Source organism: Natator depressus, chromosome 22 (genome assembly GCF_965152275.1).
Source record: "Natator depressus isolate rNatDep1 chromosome 22, rNatDep2.hap1, whole genome shotgun sequence".
Classification (NCBI taxonomy): domain Eukaryota; kingdom Metazoa; phylum Chordata; order Testudines; family Cheloniidae; genus Natator; species Natator depressus.
This window is the reverse complement of record NC_134255.1, coordinates 2,453,734-2,472,005: the sequence shown is the minus strand read 5'-3', so window position 1 is coordinate 2,472,005 and position 18,272 is coordinate 2,453,734. Positions and strand designations below refer to the sequence as shown.

Here is an 18,272-nt window from a genome sequence, read left to right as displayed (position 1 = left end):
GCACCCGCAGACACACCCAGCCCGCAGCGCTCCCCCCGCCCCACGCACCCCGCAGACACACCAGCCCGCAGCGCTCCCCCCGCCCCACGCACCCGCAGACACACCCAACCCGCAGCGCTCCCCCGCCCCACGCACCCGCAGACACACCCAGCCCGCAGCGCTCCCCCCGCCCCACGCACCCGCAGACACACCCAGCCCGCAGCGCTCCCCCGCCCCACGCACCCGCAGACACACCCAGCCCGCAGCGCTCCCCCCGCCCCACGCACCCGCAGACACACCCAACCCGCAGCGCTCCCCCCGCCCCACGCACCCGCAGACACACCCAGCCCGCAGCGCTCCCCCGCCCCACGCACCCGCAGACACACCCAGCCCGCAGCGCTCCCCCCGCCCCACGCACCCGCAGACACACCCAGCCCGCAGCGCTCCCCCCGCCCCACGCACCCGCAGACACACCCAGCCCGCAGCGCTCCCCCGCCCCACGCACCCGCAGACACACCCAGCCCGCAGCGCTCCCCCCGCCCCACGCACCCGCAGACACACCCAACCCGCAGCGCTCCCCCCGCCCCACGCACCCGCAGACACACCCAGCCCGCAGCGCTCCCCCCGCCCCCACGCACCCGCAGACACACCCAGCCCGCAGCGCTCCCCCCGCCCCACGCACCCGCAGACACACCCAGCCCGCAGCGCTCCCCCCGCCCCACGCACCCGCAGACACACCCAGCCCGCAGCGCTCCCCCCGCCCCACGCACCCGCAGACACACCCAACCCGCAGCGCTCCCCCCGCCCCACGCACCCGCAGACACACCCAGCCCGCAGCGCTCCCCCCGCCCCACGCACCCGCAGACACACCCAGCCCGCAGCGCTCCCCCCGCCCCACTCACCCGCAGACACACCCAGCCCGCAGCGCTCCCCCCGCCCCCACGCACCCGCAGACACACCCAGCCCGCAGCGCTCCCCCCGCCCCACGCACCCGCTGACACACCCAGCCCGCAGCGCTCCCCCGCCCCACGCACCCGCAGACACACCCAACCCGCAGCGCTCCCCCCGCCCCCACTCACCCGCAGACACACCCAGCCCGCAGCGCTCCCCCCGCCCCACTCACCCGCAGACACACCCAGCCCGCAGCGCTCCCCCCGCCCCACGCACCCGCAGACACACCCAGCCCGCAGCGCTCCCCCCGCCCCACGCACCCGCAGACACACCCAGCCCGCAGCGCTCCCCCCGCCCCACTCACCCGCAGACACACCCAGCCCACAGCGCTCCCCCCGCCCACGCACCCGCAGACACACCCAGCCCGCAGCGCTCCCCCCGGCCCACTCACCCGCAGACACACCCAGCCCGCAGCGCTCCCCCCGCCCCACGCACCCGCAGACACACCCAGCCCGCAGCGCTCCCCCCGCCCCACGCACCCACAGACACACCCAGCCCGCAGCGCTCCCCCCGCCCCACTCACCCGCAGACACACCCCAGCCCGCAGCGCTCCCCCCGCCCCACGCACCCGCAGACACACCCAGCCCGCAGCGCTCCCCCCGCCCACGCACCCGCAGACACACCCAGCCCGCAGCGCTCCCCCCGCCCCACTCACCCGCAGACACACCCAGCCCGCAGCGCTCCCCCGCCCCACGCACCCGCAGACACACCCAGCCCGCAGCGCTCCCCCCGCCCCACGCACCCGCAGACACACCCAGCCCGCAGCGCTCCCCCCGCCCCACGCACCCGCAGACACACCCAGCCCGCAGCGCTCCCCCCGCCCCACGCACCCGCAGACACACCCAACCCGCAGCGCTCCGCCCTCCCCACGCACCCGCAGACACACCCAGCCCGCAGCGCTCCCCCCGCCCCACGCACCCGCAGACACACCCAGCCCGCAGCGCTCCCCCCGCCCCACGCACCCACAGACACACCCAGCCCGCAGCGCTCCCCCCTCCCCACGCACCCGCAGACACACCCAGCCCGCAGCGCTCCCCCCTCCCCACGCACCCGCAGACACACCCAGCCCGCAGCGCTCCCGCCGCCCACGCACCCGCAGACACACCCAGCCCACAGCGCTCCCCCCGCCCCACGCACCCGCAGACACACCCAGCCCGCAGCGCTCCCCCCGCCCCACGCACCCGCAGACACACCCAGCCCGCAGCGCTCCCCCCGCCCCACTCACCTGCAGACACACCCAGCCCGCAGCGCTCCCCCCGCCCCACTCACCCGCAGACACACCCAACCCGCAGCGCTCCCCCCGCCCCCACTCACCCGCAGACACACCCAGCCCACAGCGCTCCCCCCGCCCCACGCACCCGCAGACACACCCAGCCCGCAGCGCTCCCCCCGCCCCACGCACCCGCAGACACACCCAGCCCGCAGCGCTCCCCCCGCCCCACTCACCCGCAGACACACCCAGCCCGCAGCGCTCCCCCCGCCCCACGCACCCACAGACACACCCAGCCCCGCAGCGCTCCCCCCGCCCCACTCACCCGCAGACACACCAACCCGCAGCGCTCCCCCGCCCCACGCACCCGCAGACACACCAGCCCGCAGCGCTCCCCCCGCCCCACGCACCCGCAGACACACCCAACCCGCAGCGCTCCCCCCTCCCCACGCACCCGCAGACACACCCAGCCCGCAGCGCTCCCCCCGCCCCACGCACCCGCAGACACACCCAGCCCGCAGCGCTCCCCCCGCCCCACTCACCCGCAGACACACCCAGCCCGCAGCGCTCCCCCGCCCCACGCACCCGCAGACACACCCAGCCCGCAGCGCTCCCCCCGCCCACGCACCCGCAGACACACCCAGCCCGCAGCGCTCCCCCGCCCCACGCACCCGCAGACACACCCAACCCGCAGCGCTCCCCCCGCCCCACGCACCCGCAGACACACCCAGCCCGCAGCGCTCCCCCGCCCCACGCACCCGCAGACACACCCAGCCCGCAGCGCTCCCCCGCCCCACGCACCCGCAGACACACCCAGCCCGCAGCGCTCCCCCCGCCCCACGCACCCGCAGACACACCCAGCCCGCAGCGCTCCCCCCGCCCCACTCACCCGCAGACACACCCAGCCCGCAGCGCTCCCCCCGCCCCACGCACCCGCAGACACACCCAGCCCGCAGCGCTCCCCCCGCCCCACGCACCCGCAGACACACCCAGCCCGCAGCGCTCCCCCCTCCCCCACGCACCCGCAGACACACCCAGCCCGCAGCGCCCCCCCGCCCCCACGCACCCGCAGACACACCCAGCCCGCAGCGCTCCCCCCGCCCCACGCACCCGCAGACACACCCAGCCCGCAGCGCTCCCCCGCCCCACGCACCGCAGACACACCCAGCCCGCAGCGCTCCCCCCGCCCCACGCACCCGCAGACACACCCAGCCCGCAGCGCTCCCCCCGCCCCACGCACCCGCAGACACACCCAACCCGCAGCGCTCCCCCGCCCCACGCACCCGCAGACACACCCAGCCCGCAGCGCTCCCCCCGCCCCACGCACCCGCAGACACACCCAGCCCGCAGCGCTCCCCCCGCCCCACGCACCCGCAGACACACCCAGCCCGCAGCGCTCCCCCCGCCCCACGCACCCGCAGACACACCCAGCCCGCAGCGCTCCCCCCGCCCCACGCACCCGCAGACACACCCAGCCCGCAGCGCTCCCACCGCCCCACGCACCCGCAGACACACCCAGCCCGCAGCGCTCCCCCCGCCCCACGCACCCGCAGACACACCCAACCCGCAGCGCTCCCCCCGCCCCACGCACCCGCAGACACACCCAGCCCGCAGCGCTCCCCCCGCCCCACGCACCCGCAGACACACCCAGCCCGCAGCGCTCCCCCCGCCCCACGCACCCGCAGACACACCCAGCCCGCAGCGCTCCCCCCGCCCCACGCACCCGCAGACACACCCAACCCGCAGCGCTCCCCCCGCCCCACTCACCCGCAGACACACCCAGCCCGCAGCGCTCCCCCCGCCCCACGCACCCGCAGACACACCCAGCCCGCAGCGCTCCCCCCGCCCCACTCACCCGCAGACACACCCAGCCCGCAGCGCTCCCCCCCGCCCCACGCACCCGCAGACACACCCAGCCCGCAGCGCTCCCCCCGCCCCACGCACCCACAGACACACCCAGCCCGCAGCGCTCCCCCCGCCCCACTCACCCGCAGACACACCCAGCCCGCAGCGCTCCCCCCGCCCCACGCACCCGCAGACACACCCAGCCCGCAGCGCTCCCCCCGCCCCACGCACCCGCAGACACACCCAGCCCGCAGCGCTCCCCCCGCCCCACGCCACCCGCAGACACACCCAACCCGCAGCGCTCCGCCCTCCCCACGCACCCGCAGACACACCCAGCCCGCAGCGCTCCCCCCGCCCCACGCACCCGCAGACACACCCAGCCCGCAGCGCTCCCCCCGCCCCACGCACCCGCAGACACACCCAGCCCGCAGCGCTCCCCCCGCCCCACGCACCCGCAGACACACCCAGCCCGCAGCGCTCCCCCCCGCCCCACGCACCCGCAGACACACCCAGCCCGCAGCGCTCCCCCCGCCCCACTCACCCGCAGACACACCCAGCCCGCAGCGCTCCCCCCGCCCCACTCACCCGCAGACACACCCAACCCGCAGCGCTCCCCCCGCCCCACGCACCCGCAGACACACCCAGCCCGCAGCGCTCCCCCCGCCCCACGCACCCGCAGACACACCCAGCCCGCAGCGCTCCCCCCTCCCCACGCACCCGCAGACACACCCAGCCCGCAGCGCTCCCCCCGCCCCACGCACCCGCAGACACACCCAGCCCGCAGCGCTCCCCCCCTCCCCACGCACCCGCAGACACACCCAGCCCGCAGCGCTCCCCCCGCCCCACGCACCCGCAGACACACCCAACCCGCAGCGCTCCCCCCTCCCCACGCACCCGCAGACACACCCAGCCCGCAGCGCTCCCCCCGCCCCACGCACCCGCAGACACACCCAGCCCGCAGCGCTCCCCCCGCCCCACTCACCCGCAGACACACCCAGCCCGCAGCGCTCCCCCCGCCCCACGCACCCGCAGACACACCCAGCCCGCAGCGCTCCCCCCGCCCCACGCACCCGCAGACACACCCAGCCCGCAGCGCTCCCCCCGCCCCACGCACCCGCAGACACACCCAGCCCGCAGCGCTCCCCCCGCCCCACTCACCCGCAGACACACCCAACCCGCAGCGCTCCCCCCGCCCCACTCACCCGCAGACACACCCAACCCGCAGCGCTCCCCCCGCCCCACGCACCCGCAGACACACCCAGCCCGCAGCGCTCCCCCCGCCCCCCGCACCAACAGAAACACCCAGCCCGCAGCGCTCCCCCGCCCCACTCACCCGCAGACACACCCAGCCCGCAGCGCTCCCCCGCCCCACGCACCCGCAGACACACCCAGCCCGCAGCGCTCCCCCCGCCCCACGCACCCGCAGACACACCCAGCCCGCAGCGCTCCCCCCGCCCCACTCACCCGCAGACACACCCAGCCCGCAGCGCTCCCCCCGCCCCACTCACCCGCAGACACACCCAGCCCGCAGCGCTCCCCCCGCCCCACGCACCCGCAGAAACACCCAGCCCGCAGCGCTCCCCCCGCCCCACGCACCCGCAGACACACCCAGCCCGCAGCGCTCCCCCCGCCCCACGCACCCGCAGACACACCCAACCCGCAGCGCTCCCCCCGCCCCACGCACCCGCAGACACACCCAGCCCGCAGCGCTCCCCCCGCCCCACGCACCCGCAGACACACCCAGCCCGCAGCGCTCCCCCCGCCCCACGCACCCACAGACACACCCAGCCCGCAGCGCTCCCCCCTCCCCACGCACCCACAGACACACCCAGCCCGCAGCGCTCCCCCCGCCCCACTCACCCGCAGACACACCCAACCCGCAGCGCTCCCCCCGCCCCACTCACCCGCAGACACACCCAACCCGCAGCGCTCCCCCCTCCCCACGCACCCGCAGACACACCCAGCCCGCAGAGCTCCCCCCGCCCCACGCACCCGCAGACACACCCAGCCCGCAGAGCTCCCCCCGCCCCACGCACCCACAGACACACCCAGCCCGCAGCGCTCCCCCTGCCCCACGCACCCACAGACACACCCAGCCCGCAGCACTCCCCCCGCCCCACGCACCCGCAGACATACCCAGCCCGCAGCGCTCCCCCCGCCCCACTCACCCGCAGACACACCCAACCCACAGCGCTCCCCCCGCCCCACGCACCCGCAGACACACCCAGCCCGCAGCGCTCCCCCCACCCCACGCACCCGCAGACACACCCAGCCTGCAGCGCTCCCCCCGCCCCACGCACCTGCAGACACACCCAGCCCGCAGCGCTCCCCCCGCCTCAGCTGGCCCGCGGCTCCCAGGATCCCACACAGGGAGCTCAGCCGGCCCGCGGCCCGGTGTGACGCAGCAGGGAGGGGGGAGTGTTGACCTGGGAATGTGCCCTGGGGATGGAAGACCTGAGAGCCTGTCACCTGAGCCGGGGGGGGCGGGGGGGGGGGGAGGTAACACCTCTGCCCAGGAATATGAAGACAGGCTGCAGAAGGGAACCTGCTGGGGGGGTTTAGTTTCAGTTTGGTGGTGGGTGGAGGAACACAGGGAACCCAGGGCTGGGGTCTAAGCTCCCTGCTCCCCCAGAAGGACTTGACTGAGGGGTCCTGGGTGTCCCCACAAGCTCTGTTTTGGACTGTGTTCCTGTTGTCCAATAAACCTTCTGTTTTACTGGCTGGCTGAGAGTCTCAGTGAATCCCAGGAAGAGGGGTGCAGGGCCTGGACTGCCCCACACTCCGTGACACCCGGCTCCCGGGATCCCGCACAGGGAGCTCAGCTGGCCTGTGGCCGGGCTCCCGGGATCCCACACAGGGAGCTCAGCTGGCCTGTGGCCGGGCTCCCAGGATCCCGCACAGGGAGCTCAGCTGGCCTGTGGCCGGGCTCCCGGGATCCCACACAGGGAGCTCAGCTGGCCTGTGGCCGGGCTCCCGGGATCCCGCACAGGGAGCTCAGCTGGCCTGTGGCCGGGCTCCCGGGATCCCACACAGGGAGCTCAGCCGGCCCGCGGCCCAGCTCCCGGGATCCCGCACAGGGAGCTCAGCTGGCCAGTGGCCGGGCTCCCGGGATCCCGCGCAGGGAGCTCAGCCGGCCCGCGGCCCAGCTCCCGGGATCCCACACAGGGAGCTCAGCCGGCCAGTGGCCGGGCTCCCGGGATCCCGCACAGGGAGCTCAGCCGGCCCGGCTCCCGGGCTCCCGCACAGGGAACGTCACCTTCCCTGCAGAACGTCCTGACTTTGCCCTGAAGGTGCAGCGAGAGGTGTGGGCTGGTCAGCGCGGGAGCCTCTCTCCGGGCAGGGAATGGCCAGGAGCAGAGCGGCGCGGCAGGGACTCACTGGAGCGGTGGAAGTCCAGGCTGTCTTTGGTCTCGGCCCACAGGAGCTGGCTACTCGACCTGCTGCTGCTGCTGCTGAAGGTCTTGGAGCAGGAGGTGGCTTTCCAGCTGTCAGCCAGCCACGGGGAGTCACTCACGTCCATCCTGGGGTTGGGGAGGGAAGGAGACGTACAGGTGAAGGCACCGGGAGGGGGCTTTGCTGTCACCTGCAGCAGCTCTGGAGAGCCCCGGCACTGCCGGCTGGGTGAGTCTGTGGCACCTTCCTCCTGTGTCTGCGTGGAGGGGGCTAGCGCAGGGCTAGTGCCCCGCTCCAGCCCTGGCCATGGGAGGGGAGCACTGTGACTGGGCCAGGCTCGTGGGCCAGCACCATTCCTTTTGTGCTCTCAGGCAGTGCAGAGGGAGTGGAAAGATCCTCTGCATTCCCAGCATGGGGAGCCCTAGCAAGTCCAGCCTGCCTCCCCCAGCAGGAGTGTGTCAGGGTGGGCAGGGGGCAGGTTCTGGCTCCCTCCCGCTGGCAGGTGCTGCGCAGCACCCACACGAGCGGGGGATCTGTTGTAGGGGAAAGCCCCAGAGCGCTGTGTAACTCACAGCACCCTGGGCACCTGCCTCTCTCCAGGACCAGGAAGCACCAGGGGTGATAGCTTGGCAGCCTCTCATCACAGAGCCATCACATGCCCCAGCAGAGACCAGCCGGCTCAGCTCCCCCTCCAGCCTGCCCTCGTCCCCTTTGCCCGCAGGACCATCACAGGGCACAGGTGGGACTGGTAGGGGCTGCTGCAGACTGTAAGCTGTTTGGTGTCTTACAGAGGGCCATGTGTGGGGCCCAGGGCTGGGATAGCAGGGGGCTGGGGGTCGGGATTGAGGGGCTCTGGCAGAGCTGTGTGTGAGGAGGAGCCCAGGGCTGGGGTAGCAGGGGCTGTGGGTCGGGATTGAGGGGCTCTGGCAGAGCTGAGTGTGTGTGTGGGGGGGGACAAAGGGCTGGGGTAACAGGGGCTGTGAGTTGGGATTGAGGGGCTCTGGCAGAGCTGAGTGTGAGAAGATGCCCAGGGCTGGGATAGCAGGGGGCTGTGGGTCGGGATTGAGGGGCTCTGGCAGAGCTGAGTGTGAGGGGGGGCCCAGGGCTGGGATAGCAGGGGGCTGCAGGTCAGGAATAAAGCAGGCATCTTCCCTGTCAGTGGGCCACCCTGGGGCTTGCTGAGCAGGGATACAGGCCAGCCCATGCCATGGGGGTTCACAACCATTTTCTCCAGGCTGTCACTCACCTGTGCTTGACAATGGTGTCTTCACTGGCGTATCGGCACAGACCTGGGAGCAAGGCAGGGAGATTGTTAGTTGCACAGCGATGGCTCCTTGCAACGACCAGGGTGCAGACCGTCCTGAGCTGCATGGCACCCATTTGCTGCCCCTCTTGGCCACCTTTCTCATCAGGCCCCCATCTTCCCCTGCCTGAGTTTCATCTCGTCCCCACTGCTGATTGCAACCCGGTCGTGCCATCCTGGGGGCTCTGCCAGCTCCTCACCGGTCCCAGCACCAGTCTCTGGATAACCCCTGGGCATGCTCCCACAGCACTGAGATAGGGAACCCCTGGGGTTCACCCCAGACCACCCGGCATGGACCCTGCTGATCTCCTGCACTGATGGGCCCCTTTCTGGGGCCATCCCCCAGGGTAGCGCTTGGGCAGAAATCAGAGCCGTCTAAGACCAATCCCCAGTGTAATGTCCAGGCTGTGGGGGGGCTGCAGGGCCCAGTGAGCAGGGGTGAGGTTGGGGAGCCCTGCTTTAGCTGGACTGGCCCAGGACCCTAAGGGCTGGGGTTTCTCAAACTCACTGAGCCCAGGCATACCGTGTCGTTCCAGGGCCCCTGCTGCCCCCCACCTCCATGCTAGTGACTGCTGGTAGACAGCTGGGCTCGCAGTTCCATAGCCCCAGATTCACGCTCACCTTTGCCTATGGCACGCTGCTGTTCTTGGCTGTAATGCCTGGCGTGGTGCTGGCACAGGTAGAGAGCCAGCACCATCAGCACGAGCCAGAGCAGCGAGCCCACACTAGCGATGAAGACAGGCTGGCGGATCACTGCCAGGATGTGGCTGACGGAGCGCACAGCCGGGGTCCTGGCCATCTTTCCCACCAGGGGCTCTGGGAAGGAAGGGGTGGATCAGAGGTGGAGGTGACAGGCGGAGCTCATTCAACGCAGAGCGACGCCCCCGGGAGAGCTGACCTGCTCATCCGCCTGCCCACAGGACACCGAAAGGTTAATAGCAAAGGCCCAGCTGCAGCAGGAGATTGGGCCAGGCTCCAGTCCCTTTGCTACCATGGAGTCTGCTCCCCCCAGCAACACCTGGGCTGCCGCTCGGAGGGGCACCAGAGCCTCCTGCCTGCACAGTGCCAAGGCTGGAGTCCACCCTCGGTGCGGGCATCGCTGCGGAGCCTGGCTGAGAGCTGGGATAATGCTGGGGGCAGACGTCAGCTGGGAGGAGGAAAGACTAGCCCAGCTGACAGAGGGAGCCAGCCTGCAGGGCTGGGAGGGTCCCAGCACACCCCCAGGGCCTGTGGGCTGGAGCCCTGAGAGGGGCACACCTGGCAGAAAGGGAGAGGGATGGGCCATGGCCAAGGTGACCCAATGAGAGGCAGGCAGAGCCGGGAACAGAACCGGATTCCAGACGGCCAGCTCTCGGCTCAAACCATCAGCCAACTTTCCCTCGTCCCAGCGGAAGCCAGCCTAGCCCCCGCGGAAAGCCAGCACTGTGCTCACGTGAAATGAGTCAAATGCAGAGAAGAAAAATGTCCCTCCCCAAGGGCTGGCTGAACCAGTGGTCCACTGGGCAGGCGTCAGAGAAGGGAAACAGGCCAAGGAGCGTGACCTCCGTGCTGCTCCCCAGAGGGTCCCTGCAGTCCAAGGGGTCACACACTTCCCTAAGCCTCCAGTCTGGCCAGCCGGCAACGGTGCCAAGGGTCCAGGTGACTGAACCCGGGTTTCTAAGGGAAGCAAGTGAGCGCAGCCAGCAGGCCAGTGTGCCAGCTTGGGGAGCCAGAACGTCAAAGGGAGGGCAAGCGAGTGAGCAATCTGTCTGTCCCACCATCCCCAACTGGCTCTCTGATCACAGGGCTCCCCCGCTCTCCCTGGGCCCATCACGGGGCGCCTGGGGGTTTCCGGCTGGACAAATCGCTCTACGAACAAAACATCATTTCTGACCTACGCTGCTGCATGTGGCATTGCTGGGCACCCCGAGCCCAGCTCCATTGAAGGCTGCCACCTGGATACAGTATTTAACCCCAGCCGGCAGCATGACCGTTTCCAGACTGTGCGTCCCTCCATCCACGGTCCTGTTGGAGCGATGGTGAGTTTCATTGCCCAGGTACCAGACCTGTAACACACCCAGACAGAGCTAGCACGGCTGTGATAAACCCAGACCAAGAGACAGGATGCCTGTCATAAACCCAGACACAGATACAACCAGATACACCCCCACCGCCCCAGGCCCCATGGACAGCTGTGACCCCCTAGATGACTAGATGACCTCCTGAGGTCCCTTCCAACCCTGATATTCTATGATTCTATGACCTCCACTTCCCTGGGCCCACAGACAGCTATGACCTCCACTGCCTCAGGCCCCATGGACAGATGTGACCCCCCACCGCCCCAGGCCCCACAGACAGCTGTGATCTGCTCTGCCCTGGGCCCCCTGAATAGCTGTGATTCCCACTGCCCCAGGCCCCATGGATAGCTGTGACCTGCTCCACCCCAAGCCCCACAGATAACTGTGACTCCCACTGCCCCAAGTCCCACAGACAGCTGTGACCCTCACTGCCCTGAGCCCCATGGACAGCTGTGACCCGCACCCCCCTTGGCCCCATGGACAGCTGTGACCCCGCACTGCCCCAGGCCCCATGGATACCTGTGACCCCCACTGCCCCGGCCCCACGGATAACTGTGACCTGCTCCACCCCAAGCCTCACAGATAACTGTGACTCCCACTGCCCCAAGCCCCATGGAGAGCTGTGACCCTCACTGCCCTGAGCCCCATGGACAGCTGTGACCCCCCACCACCCTGGCCACATGGACAGCTGTGACCCCCACAACCCTGGCCACATGGAAGAGCTGTGACCTGCACTGCCCCAGGCCCCATGGACAGCTCTGACCCCCACCTCTGTGGCCCCATGGAAGAGCTGTAACCCCCACCGCCCCAGGCCCCATGGACAGCTGTGACCCCCTAGATGACTAGATGACCTCCTGAGGTCCCTTCCAACCCTGATATTCTATGATTCTATGACCCCCACTTCCCTGGGCCCACAGACAGCTATGACCTCCACTGCCTCAGGCCCCATGGACAGATGTGACCCCCACCGCCCCAGGCCCCACAGACAGCTGTGATCTGCTCTGCCCTGGGCCCCCTGAATAGCTGTGATTCCCACTGCCCCAGGCCCCATGGATAGCTGTGACCCCCACTGCCCCGGGCCCCACGGATAGCTGTGACCTGCTCCACCCCGAGCCTCACAGATAACTGTGACTCCCACTGCCCCAAGCCCCATGGACAGCTGTGACCCTCACCACCGTGGCCACATGGACAGCTGTGACCCCCACCACCCTGGCCACATGGAAGAGCTGTGACCTGCACTGCCCCAGGCCCCATGGACAGCTCTGACCCCTACCTCCGTGGCCCCATGGACAGCTGTGACCCGCACTGCCCCAGGCCCCATGGACAGCTCTGACCCCCACGACCCTGGCCCCATGGACAGCTCTGACCCCCACCTCCGTGGCCCCATGGACAGCTGTGACCCGCACTGCCCCAGGCCCCATGGACAGCTCTAACCCCCACGACCCTGGCCCCATGGACAGCTCTGACCCCCACCTCCGTGGCCCCATGGACAGCTGTGACCCGTACTGCCCCAGGCCCCACAAGAAGCCCCAGGAACTCCAAGCAAAAGCTGCTCGAAAGGCACGACCGCACAAGCATGGAGGGGGCCTCAGCTGGTGCGGCTCCTCTGCCAGGCCCCCCAGGTCCTGTGTAAGGGGCATCGCTCACTGCTGCTCTGCCCAGCTGGCACACGGCCCCTAGGGGCTGCTCCCAGAGCAAAGCAGCCCCCGAGATCCCTGCGCAAATCACCGCTGACCCCTGTGAATGCTCCTGAGAGTGACCGAGAGGCCGTGTCACTCTGGCAGGGTGCAGCCCAGTCCGGCAGCACTCCCAGGGCACACGGCCCTGCCCCCCGGCACCCTCCTGGTTACCTCCCCACCTTCGGGCGAGATCCCTCCGCGAGCCGGGGATCCCGCCAGGTTCCTACGAGCTGCAGCCTGGCCAAGCCAGGCCAATTTAGCTCTTTACCCTCCGTCCCCACTGTGAGTGCCGAGCAAGTCAGTGTCGCGCGGGGCCTGAGCTGTCGCCCCGGCACATCCTCACCTTGTAGCCCCGGATGATGCCGTTGTGTGCGGGGTGGGGAGGGGGGTCCCAGCTGATGAGCACTGTGCCATTCCCATCCTCCACTGCCGTGATGGTGACACGCTGAGGAGCTGCACTAGGCACTGAGGACAAGAGAGAGCCACTGAAAACTGCGTTGGGCAGCCCGGGGCTGGGCTGCTCTCCAGACACAGAGCCTGGGGTCCCTAGAGCCAGGCCCCGCACTCCGAGCACTGGAGTGTGGGGGGGGGCAGCGGAGCTGTGGTCCCTGAGGTCTCCCACCAGCACCAAGATGCCCATCAGGGCTTCAGGCAGGTATCACTAGAGAGGGAGGGCAGGTCATGGGGCCATGCACAGTGGGGGTGACTGCAGATGAAGGTACCGAGCTGGGCTCCCGGGGAGGGAACCTGGTGCCCAGGGGTCTTGTGCATGGTGCTGCTCCTCCTCCCCCTCTTCCCTCCCTGTCCCCTCTAGCAGGACGGTGACAGACCCCAGCCTTGGCACTTCCCCACATGGCCCCACACATGGGCCCTGGACGGTGCAGCCTTGGGGTGCCAGGGCACACTGGGCACCCGCCGTGCCGTTCACCCAGGAGGTGCACAGCAGCTGACTGGGCAGGTTTCCGTCCGTTGCAGCGGGACCCCCTGCCCATGCTCCCCCTGGCAAGGCATGGGCCTTGTAAGGAGCAGCACCATGTAGAAGGGCCTGCAGGCAGCCATGCGCCAAGCCCTCAAACCCACCCAGCACGTCACTCATGGACTCCCTGCCAGGCCTGCAGCCTCTCTAGGTCCCCCATGTGACCTTGCTCTGCAGAGCAAGCTGAGTCAGGCCCTGGAGCTGGAGGGACTGGGGCCGCCTCGGGCTGTACCTTCCTCCGGGATCCAGAGATGCCTGATGTTGCTGTCCGGGCCATGGACCTTCCCGGCATAGGGCCGAACCTTGAACTCATACTTGTAGCCTCTCTTGAGGGCTGGGATGATGATGCTGTGCTCCCTGGGCACCTTCCGTTCAACCCAGTCCACGCTGACCGGCAGCAGGGAGCGGTACAGCACAGCATGTCCCTCAGTGTGCTGGGACGGGCGGATCACCTGAAAGGCAACCGTGGTCAGTGGGGGCACAGGACAGGCCAGCAGAGATCTGCCCAACCCCCCAGCCTGCCTGTGTCCAAGTCTCCTATTGTCCTTCTGCCCAGGATGGTGCTTGCCTTGGGCAAGAGGCTTGAGGACAGGCTGCCAGTGCTGCATCAGCAGGACTATGCGCTGGGAGAAGCCAGCTGAGAGAGCGGTTGCTATGGCAGAAAGCGCTGTATAAATGTTGATAGATGGGAGGGTGGCTGGGGGGATGGGAGGGTCAGAGGGTGGATGGCTGGTTGGGTTCAGTGGATGGGATGAACAGATGGGTGGGAGAGTCGGTGGCTGGGTAAGTAGTTGGGGGTGGGATGGATGGGTAGTTAGATGGATGGGTGGAAGAGTCGGTGGGTGGGTAAGTAGTTGGGGGTGGGATGGGTGGGTGGTTAGATGGATGGGTGGAAGAGTCGGTGGGTGGGTAAGTAGTTGGGGGTGGGATGGATGGGTGGTTAGATGGGTGGGAGGGAGAGTCGGTGGGTGGGTAAGTAGCTGGGGGTGGGATGGATGGGTAGTTAGATGGATGGGTGGAGGAGTCGGTGGGTGGGTAAGTAGCTGTGGGTGGGATGGGTGGGTGGTTAGATGGATGGGTGGGAGGGAAAGTTGGTGGGTGGGTAAGTAGTTGGGGGTGGGATGGGTGGGTGGTTAGATGGATGGGTGGGAGGGAGAGTCGGTGGGTGGGTAAGTAGCTGGGGATGGGATGGATGGGTGGTTAGATGGATGGATGGGAGGGAAAGTTGGTGGGTGGGTAAGTAGCTGGGGGTGGGATGGATTTGCAATGGTGCCTCACTCAGTTTCCAGGTGCCTGCCACCCCTGGGCAGCGCTGCTGCCAGACGTTGCCGAGCACAGGCCCAACTGTGTGGGGGAACATGCCAGTGGTGAGCCCGGGGGTCTGCCTGGCCCTGCTGGAGAGGCCTTGCAGCACTTGGCTACCACCCTTCGGGCCTCGCAGCCTCTCGCTGGGGGGTCCTGTCCTTGTGCCCCTTTCACAGGCAGGTATCACAGCAGAGCCAAAGCCCCTCAGTCCTGCCTGCAACCTGCCCAATGGCCTGGACGGCATTCGTGCGTTACCCACAATCCCCTCCACGAGGGACGATGCTTTCAAGGCTGCTGTCCCCAGGCCGCTCTGCCAGTGGAGCTGGGGGATCCTGCCACTGCTCTCCAGCCAGCACTCCGCTCTCCTCGCTGAGCCTGTCCGTGCACACTGGGAATGGTGGGGGATCCGAACAGCACTGGGGCAGGGCAAGGTCTAGCCCAGCCAGGCTGTCCAGGGGGACAGAGCTCAGTGGGGCCCTGCTGGAAGGGGTTGGGTGTGAGCAGCGCTTTCCCATTCACAGTCTGGGAATGCAGGGGCAGCTCCCCATTCCCTCCTGCTCTTTCGGCACACGGTGCCAGTGGCTGTAATTCCTGGTGCCCTGGTGGGGTGCTGGGCTTGTCCTGGGTGACACATTCCCTGGGCTTCTCCTCCGCTTTTGAACTCTGGGGCCATTTGCGGGCCAGGGATCACTGTGCTGCGCCCATCCCTGCGAGGGGGGCTGCCAGATGGGCAGAAGCAGACCATGTTGCCTGCGACTCTCTCTGCTCCCTGCCCTGTGCAAATGCACTGCAGCATGGCGAGGTGCTCGCCCTTCCAGCACGGGGTTGGCTCGGACAGGCCCTGAGCTGCTTCGGGACCAGCACAAGCCCAGGCAGGGCCTGGGGTGAGAACAGGCAATGGGAACACAAAGGCTGTATGTTCCCCTGGCTGCCTCAGTTCCCACATACATTAAGCATTGGGAGCCGACACAAGGAAGCCCCGTTTCCATACGAAGGCAACACGAGGATGTGAAAACATGAAGTCAGCACACCAGGGATAGACCCTGGGGGCCATCCAGACTCTGGAGATCAGCAGTGGATTTGGGGGGATATAAGAAGAAGGCAGAAGGCCCCTTGTTATCCTGCACTGGGGAAGGAAAAAGGACAGAGCTCTTTACATTCACGAAGGCGGGATCCTGGCCAGGTTGGCTGGAGACACTGGGAGGTTGCCTTGGAGAGAAAAACTACTTCAGACAAGGGTTTGGCCAGGTACAGTTCAGCGGAGACTCTAGGAAGCGGGTTATACCTTTTGGTTTCTATGGAACCATTTCTGACTCTATGATCATTACTTATGAGTAAGGCTAAAAGTCTTTGTCACGGCTATTTTTAGTAAAAGTCACGGACAGGTCACGGGCAATAAACAAAAATTCATGGAGCCAGTGACCTGTTCATGACTTTACTAAAAATAACCAGAGGGCAGGGCTAGATGGGGGGAGGAATGGAGTCCCGTGGGGGAGGGGACTGACAGGCTGAGCTCGGCTCTAGCAGCCACAGCGGGCGGGGGGGCGGGGGGCGCAGCCACACAGCCCATGCTCCAGAGCTGGCCGCAGCTGCAGCACAGGGGCGTGTGGCCCCAACTACAGCCCCCGTCAAGCCCTGGCCACAGCCGGATGGGCGTGCACAGGGGGGGTGCGTGGCCCCGGCTGCAGCCCCTGTTGGAAGTCGCAGGGCTGAGGCACACGGCCCAGCCTCCACCAAGCCCAGGATGACACAGGGTTAGGGCTCAGAGCCCCAGCGGAAGCCGCAGGGCAGGGGCGCGTGACCCTGGCTGCAGCCCCCGGTGCACAGGGCAGGGGCACAGTCCTGCCTCCTCCTCCTGAAGCGTGGACATCACTGAGGTCCAGTAAAGTCACAGAATCTGCCTCACTTATTAGCTCATAAATCTTGGGTTTTGATGCTAAACTCATGACTGGGTCGCTATCAATTGGCTGTGATGTTCCAAAGGCCCTGGCCCTGAGCTATAACACTCCGTCTGTGTGTACACCGCGCCCTGGAGACAGCCGGCCAGGAACGTCTGTGAGTGTCCAGTGGACACGGGCTGGGCACCTCAGGGAGCGCTCTGAGGACTCGCGGGTTTATAGAATCTCAGGGTTGGAAGGGACCTCAGGAGGTCGTCTAGTCCCACCCCCTGCTCAAAGCAGGACCAATCCCCCATTTTTGCCCCAGATCCCTAAGTGGCCCCCTCAAGGATTCAGCTCACAACCCTGGGTTTCAGGCCAATGCTCAAACCACTGAGCTATCCCGCCCCCCCCCAATTTTGGGGGGGAAAGGATCCCTTCTTCACCTGACCAGGGACATGAACTCTGGATCCTCAGATTAAAAGTCTGACACTCTTCCAACTGAGCTAGCCTGGCAGGGTTGGTGCCTACCGCTAGCCCACACCAAGAGGGTGAGGTCGGGGAAGGCCTGTCAGCTAGGGCTTGTGGGGCCAGAGGCTGCTGGTTTCAGGGAGCTGAGCTACAGCAGGCACAGACAAGCCCACTTCACACCCCCTGGGGAGTGCCACCCCCACCCCACCCTCCCCTTCACCCCACCCGTCCCGGAGCCAGGCAGAGGGGCCGCCCAGGGCTCGCTGGCAGGCACTCCAGGCCGGGGTCCCCGTGCACTCAGCACTGCTCACTGACCTTCCAGTGCAGGTAGACGGCGGACGAGGAGGGGAGCACGGTGCTGTTGTCCAGGTACAGCTGGACGTCCATCATCTCCCGTGGGACGTCCTTCGGCCACTCCCTCTGCCTGGTGTCCAGGGGGTCTACGGGCAAGAAAGGGGCAAGCGTGGGGTTGGGGACATGGGCAACAGGAGCTCCCCAGAGCAATACCACCCACAGTGAGCACCTTTAGACGTTGCTCCCTCTCCCCTCTGACAACCCCGCCTACGGGCTGTTACCATGTGCTGGCAGCCCAGACACCCAGCTAATGAACACTGCAGGGCCCCCAGCCCGGACATCTCTAACGCACAGTCCCCCCTACACCGTGGGAGGGTCTCTCTCTTGTTCAGGGCGATGTCCAGCCCGTGGGGAAGGGGGTCTGTGATTCAGGGCCCCTCCCAGTCGGAGCTGTCCCATAGAGGTCAGGGCAGAGCGCCCACCAGAGGCGGAGCCGTCCCTGGCCTGGGGATGCAGGCAGTTACACAGATCAGAGGAGCTGGCTCTTTCGTCTCCCGAGCCAGCAGTGTACCATGGGCTGAGGCATGCTGGGCCCTTGGGCACCCGGCTGCCAGGGGGGCCATCTGGAGGGCTCGGGGCTTTCCCCCATGCGGGGCTGGTCTGGTCACTGCCACAGGCCTATCGGGTTACATGGTTTCAATGCCTGCTCACTGCTAGATTGTACCTCAGCCCTGTGGACATCCGGGAGACTGGGGGGCAGGCCCTCTCCCTGCATCCCTGGGCTGCCTGCTGGCTCTGGGAGAGGGCAGGTGCTGCTGGCCCATGACCCCCAGCAGGTGCAGGGAGCGGGGCTCACTGTAGCCCTCCCCCTAGGCCAGCCAGCCCGCTGCGGAAAGGAGCACTGTGTTACGGGCATACGCCAGAAGCATGGG

General features: G+C 68.3%; 1 protein-coding gene across 3 annotated transcripts in view; it reads right to left on the bottom strand.

The window, feature by feature from the left end:
• ROBO4 (roundabout guidance receptor 4) overlaps positions 1-18,272 on the bottom strand; it is a 91,109-nt gene that overhangs the window by 26,042 nt on the left and 46,795 nt on the right. For all 3 annotated transcript variants that reach the window (XM_074936505.1, XM_074936507.1, XM_074936506.1), the window contains exons 7-13: positions 17,362-17,486; positions 13,626-13,845; positions 12,761-12,882; positions 10,555-10,726; positions 9,303-9,497; positions 8,625-8,667; positions 7,364-7,506 (exon numbers count right to left, since the gene is read on the bottom strand). In XM_074936505.1, coding sequence (XP_074792606.1) covers positions 7,364-7,506; positions 8,625-8,667; positions 9,303-9,497; positions 10,555-10,726; positions 12,761-12,882; positions 13,626-13,845; positions 17,362-17,486 — 1,020 coding nt within the window. The remainder of the gene's footprint in view (positions 1-7,363; positions 7,507-8,624; positions 8,668-9,302; positions 9,498-10,554; positions 10,727-12,760; positions 12,883-13,625; positions 13,846-17,361; positions 17,487-18,272) is intronic.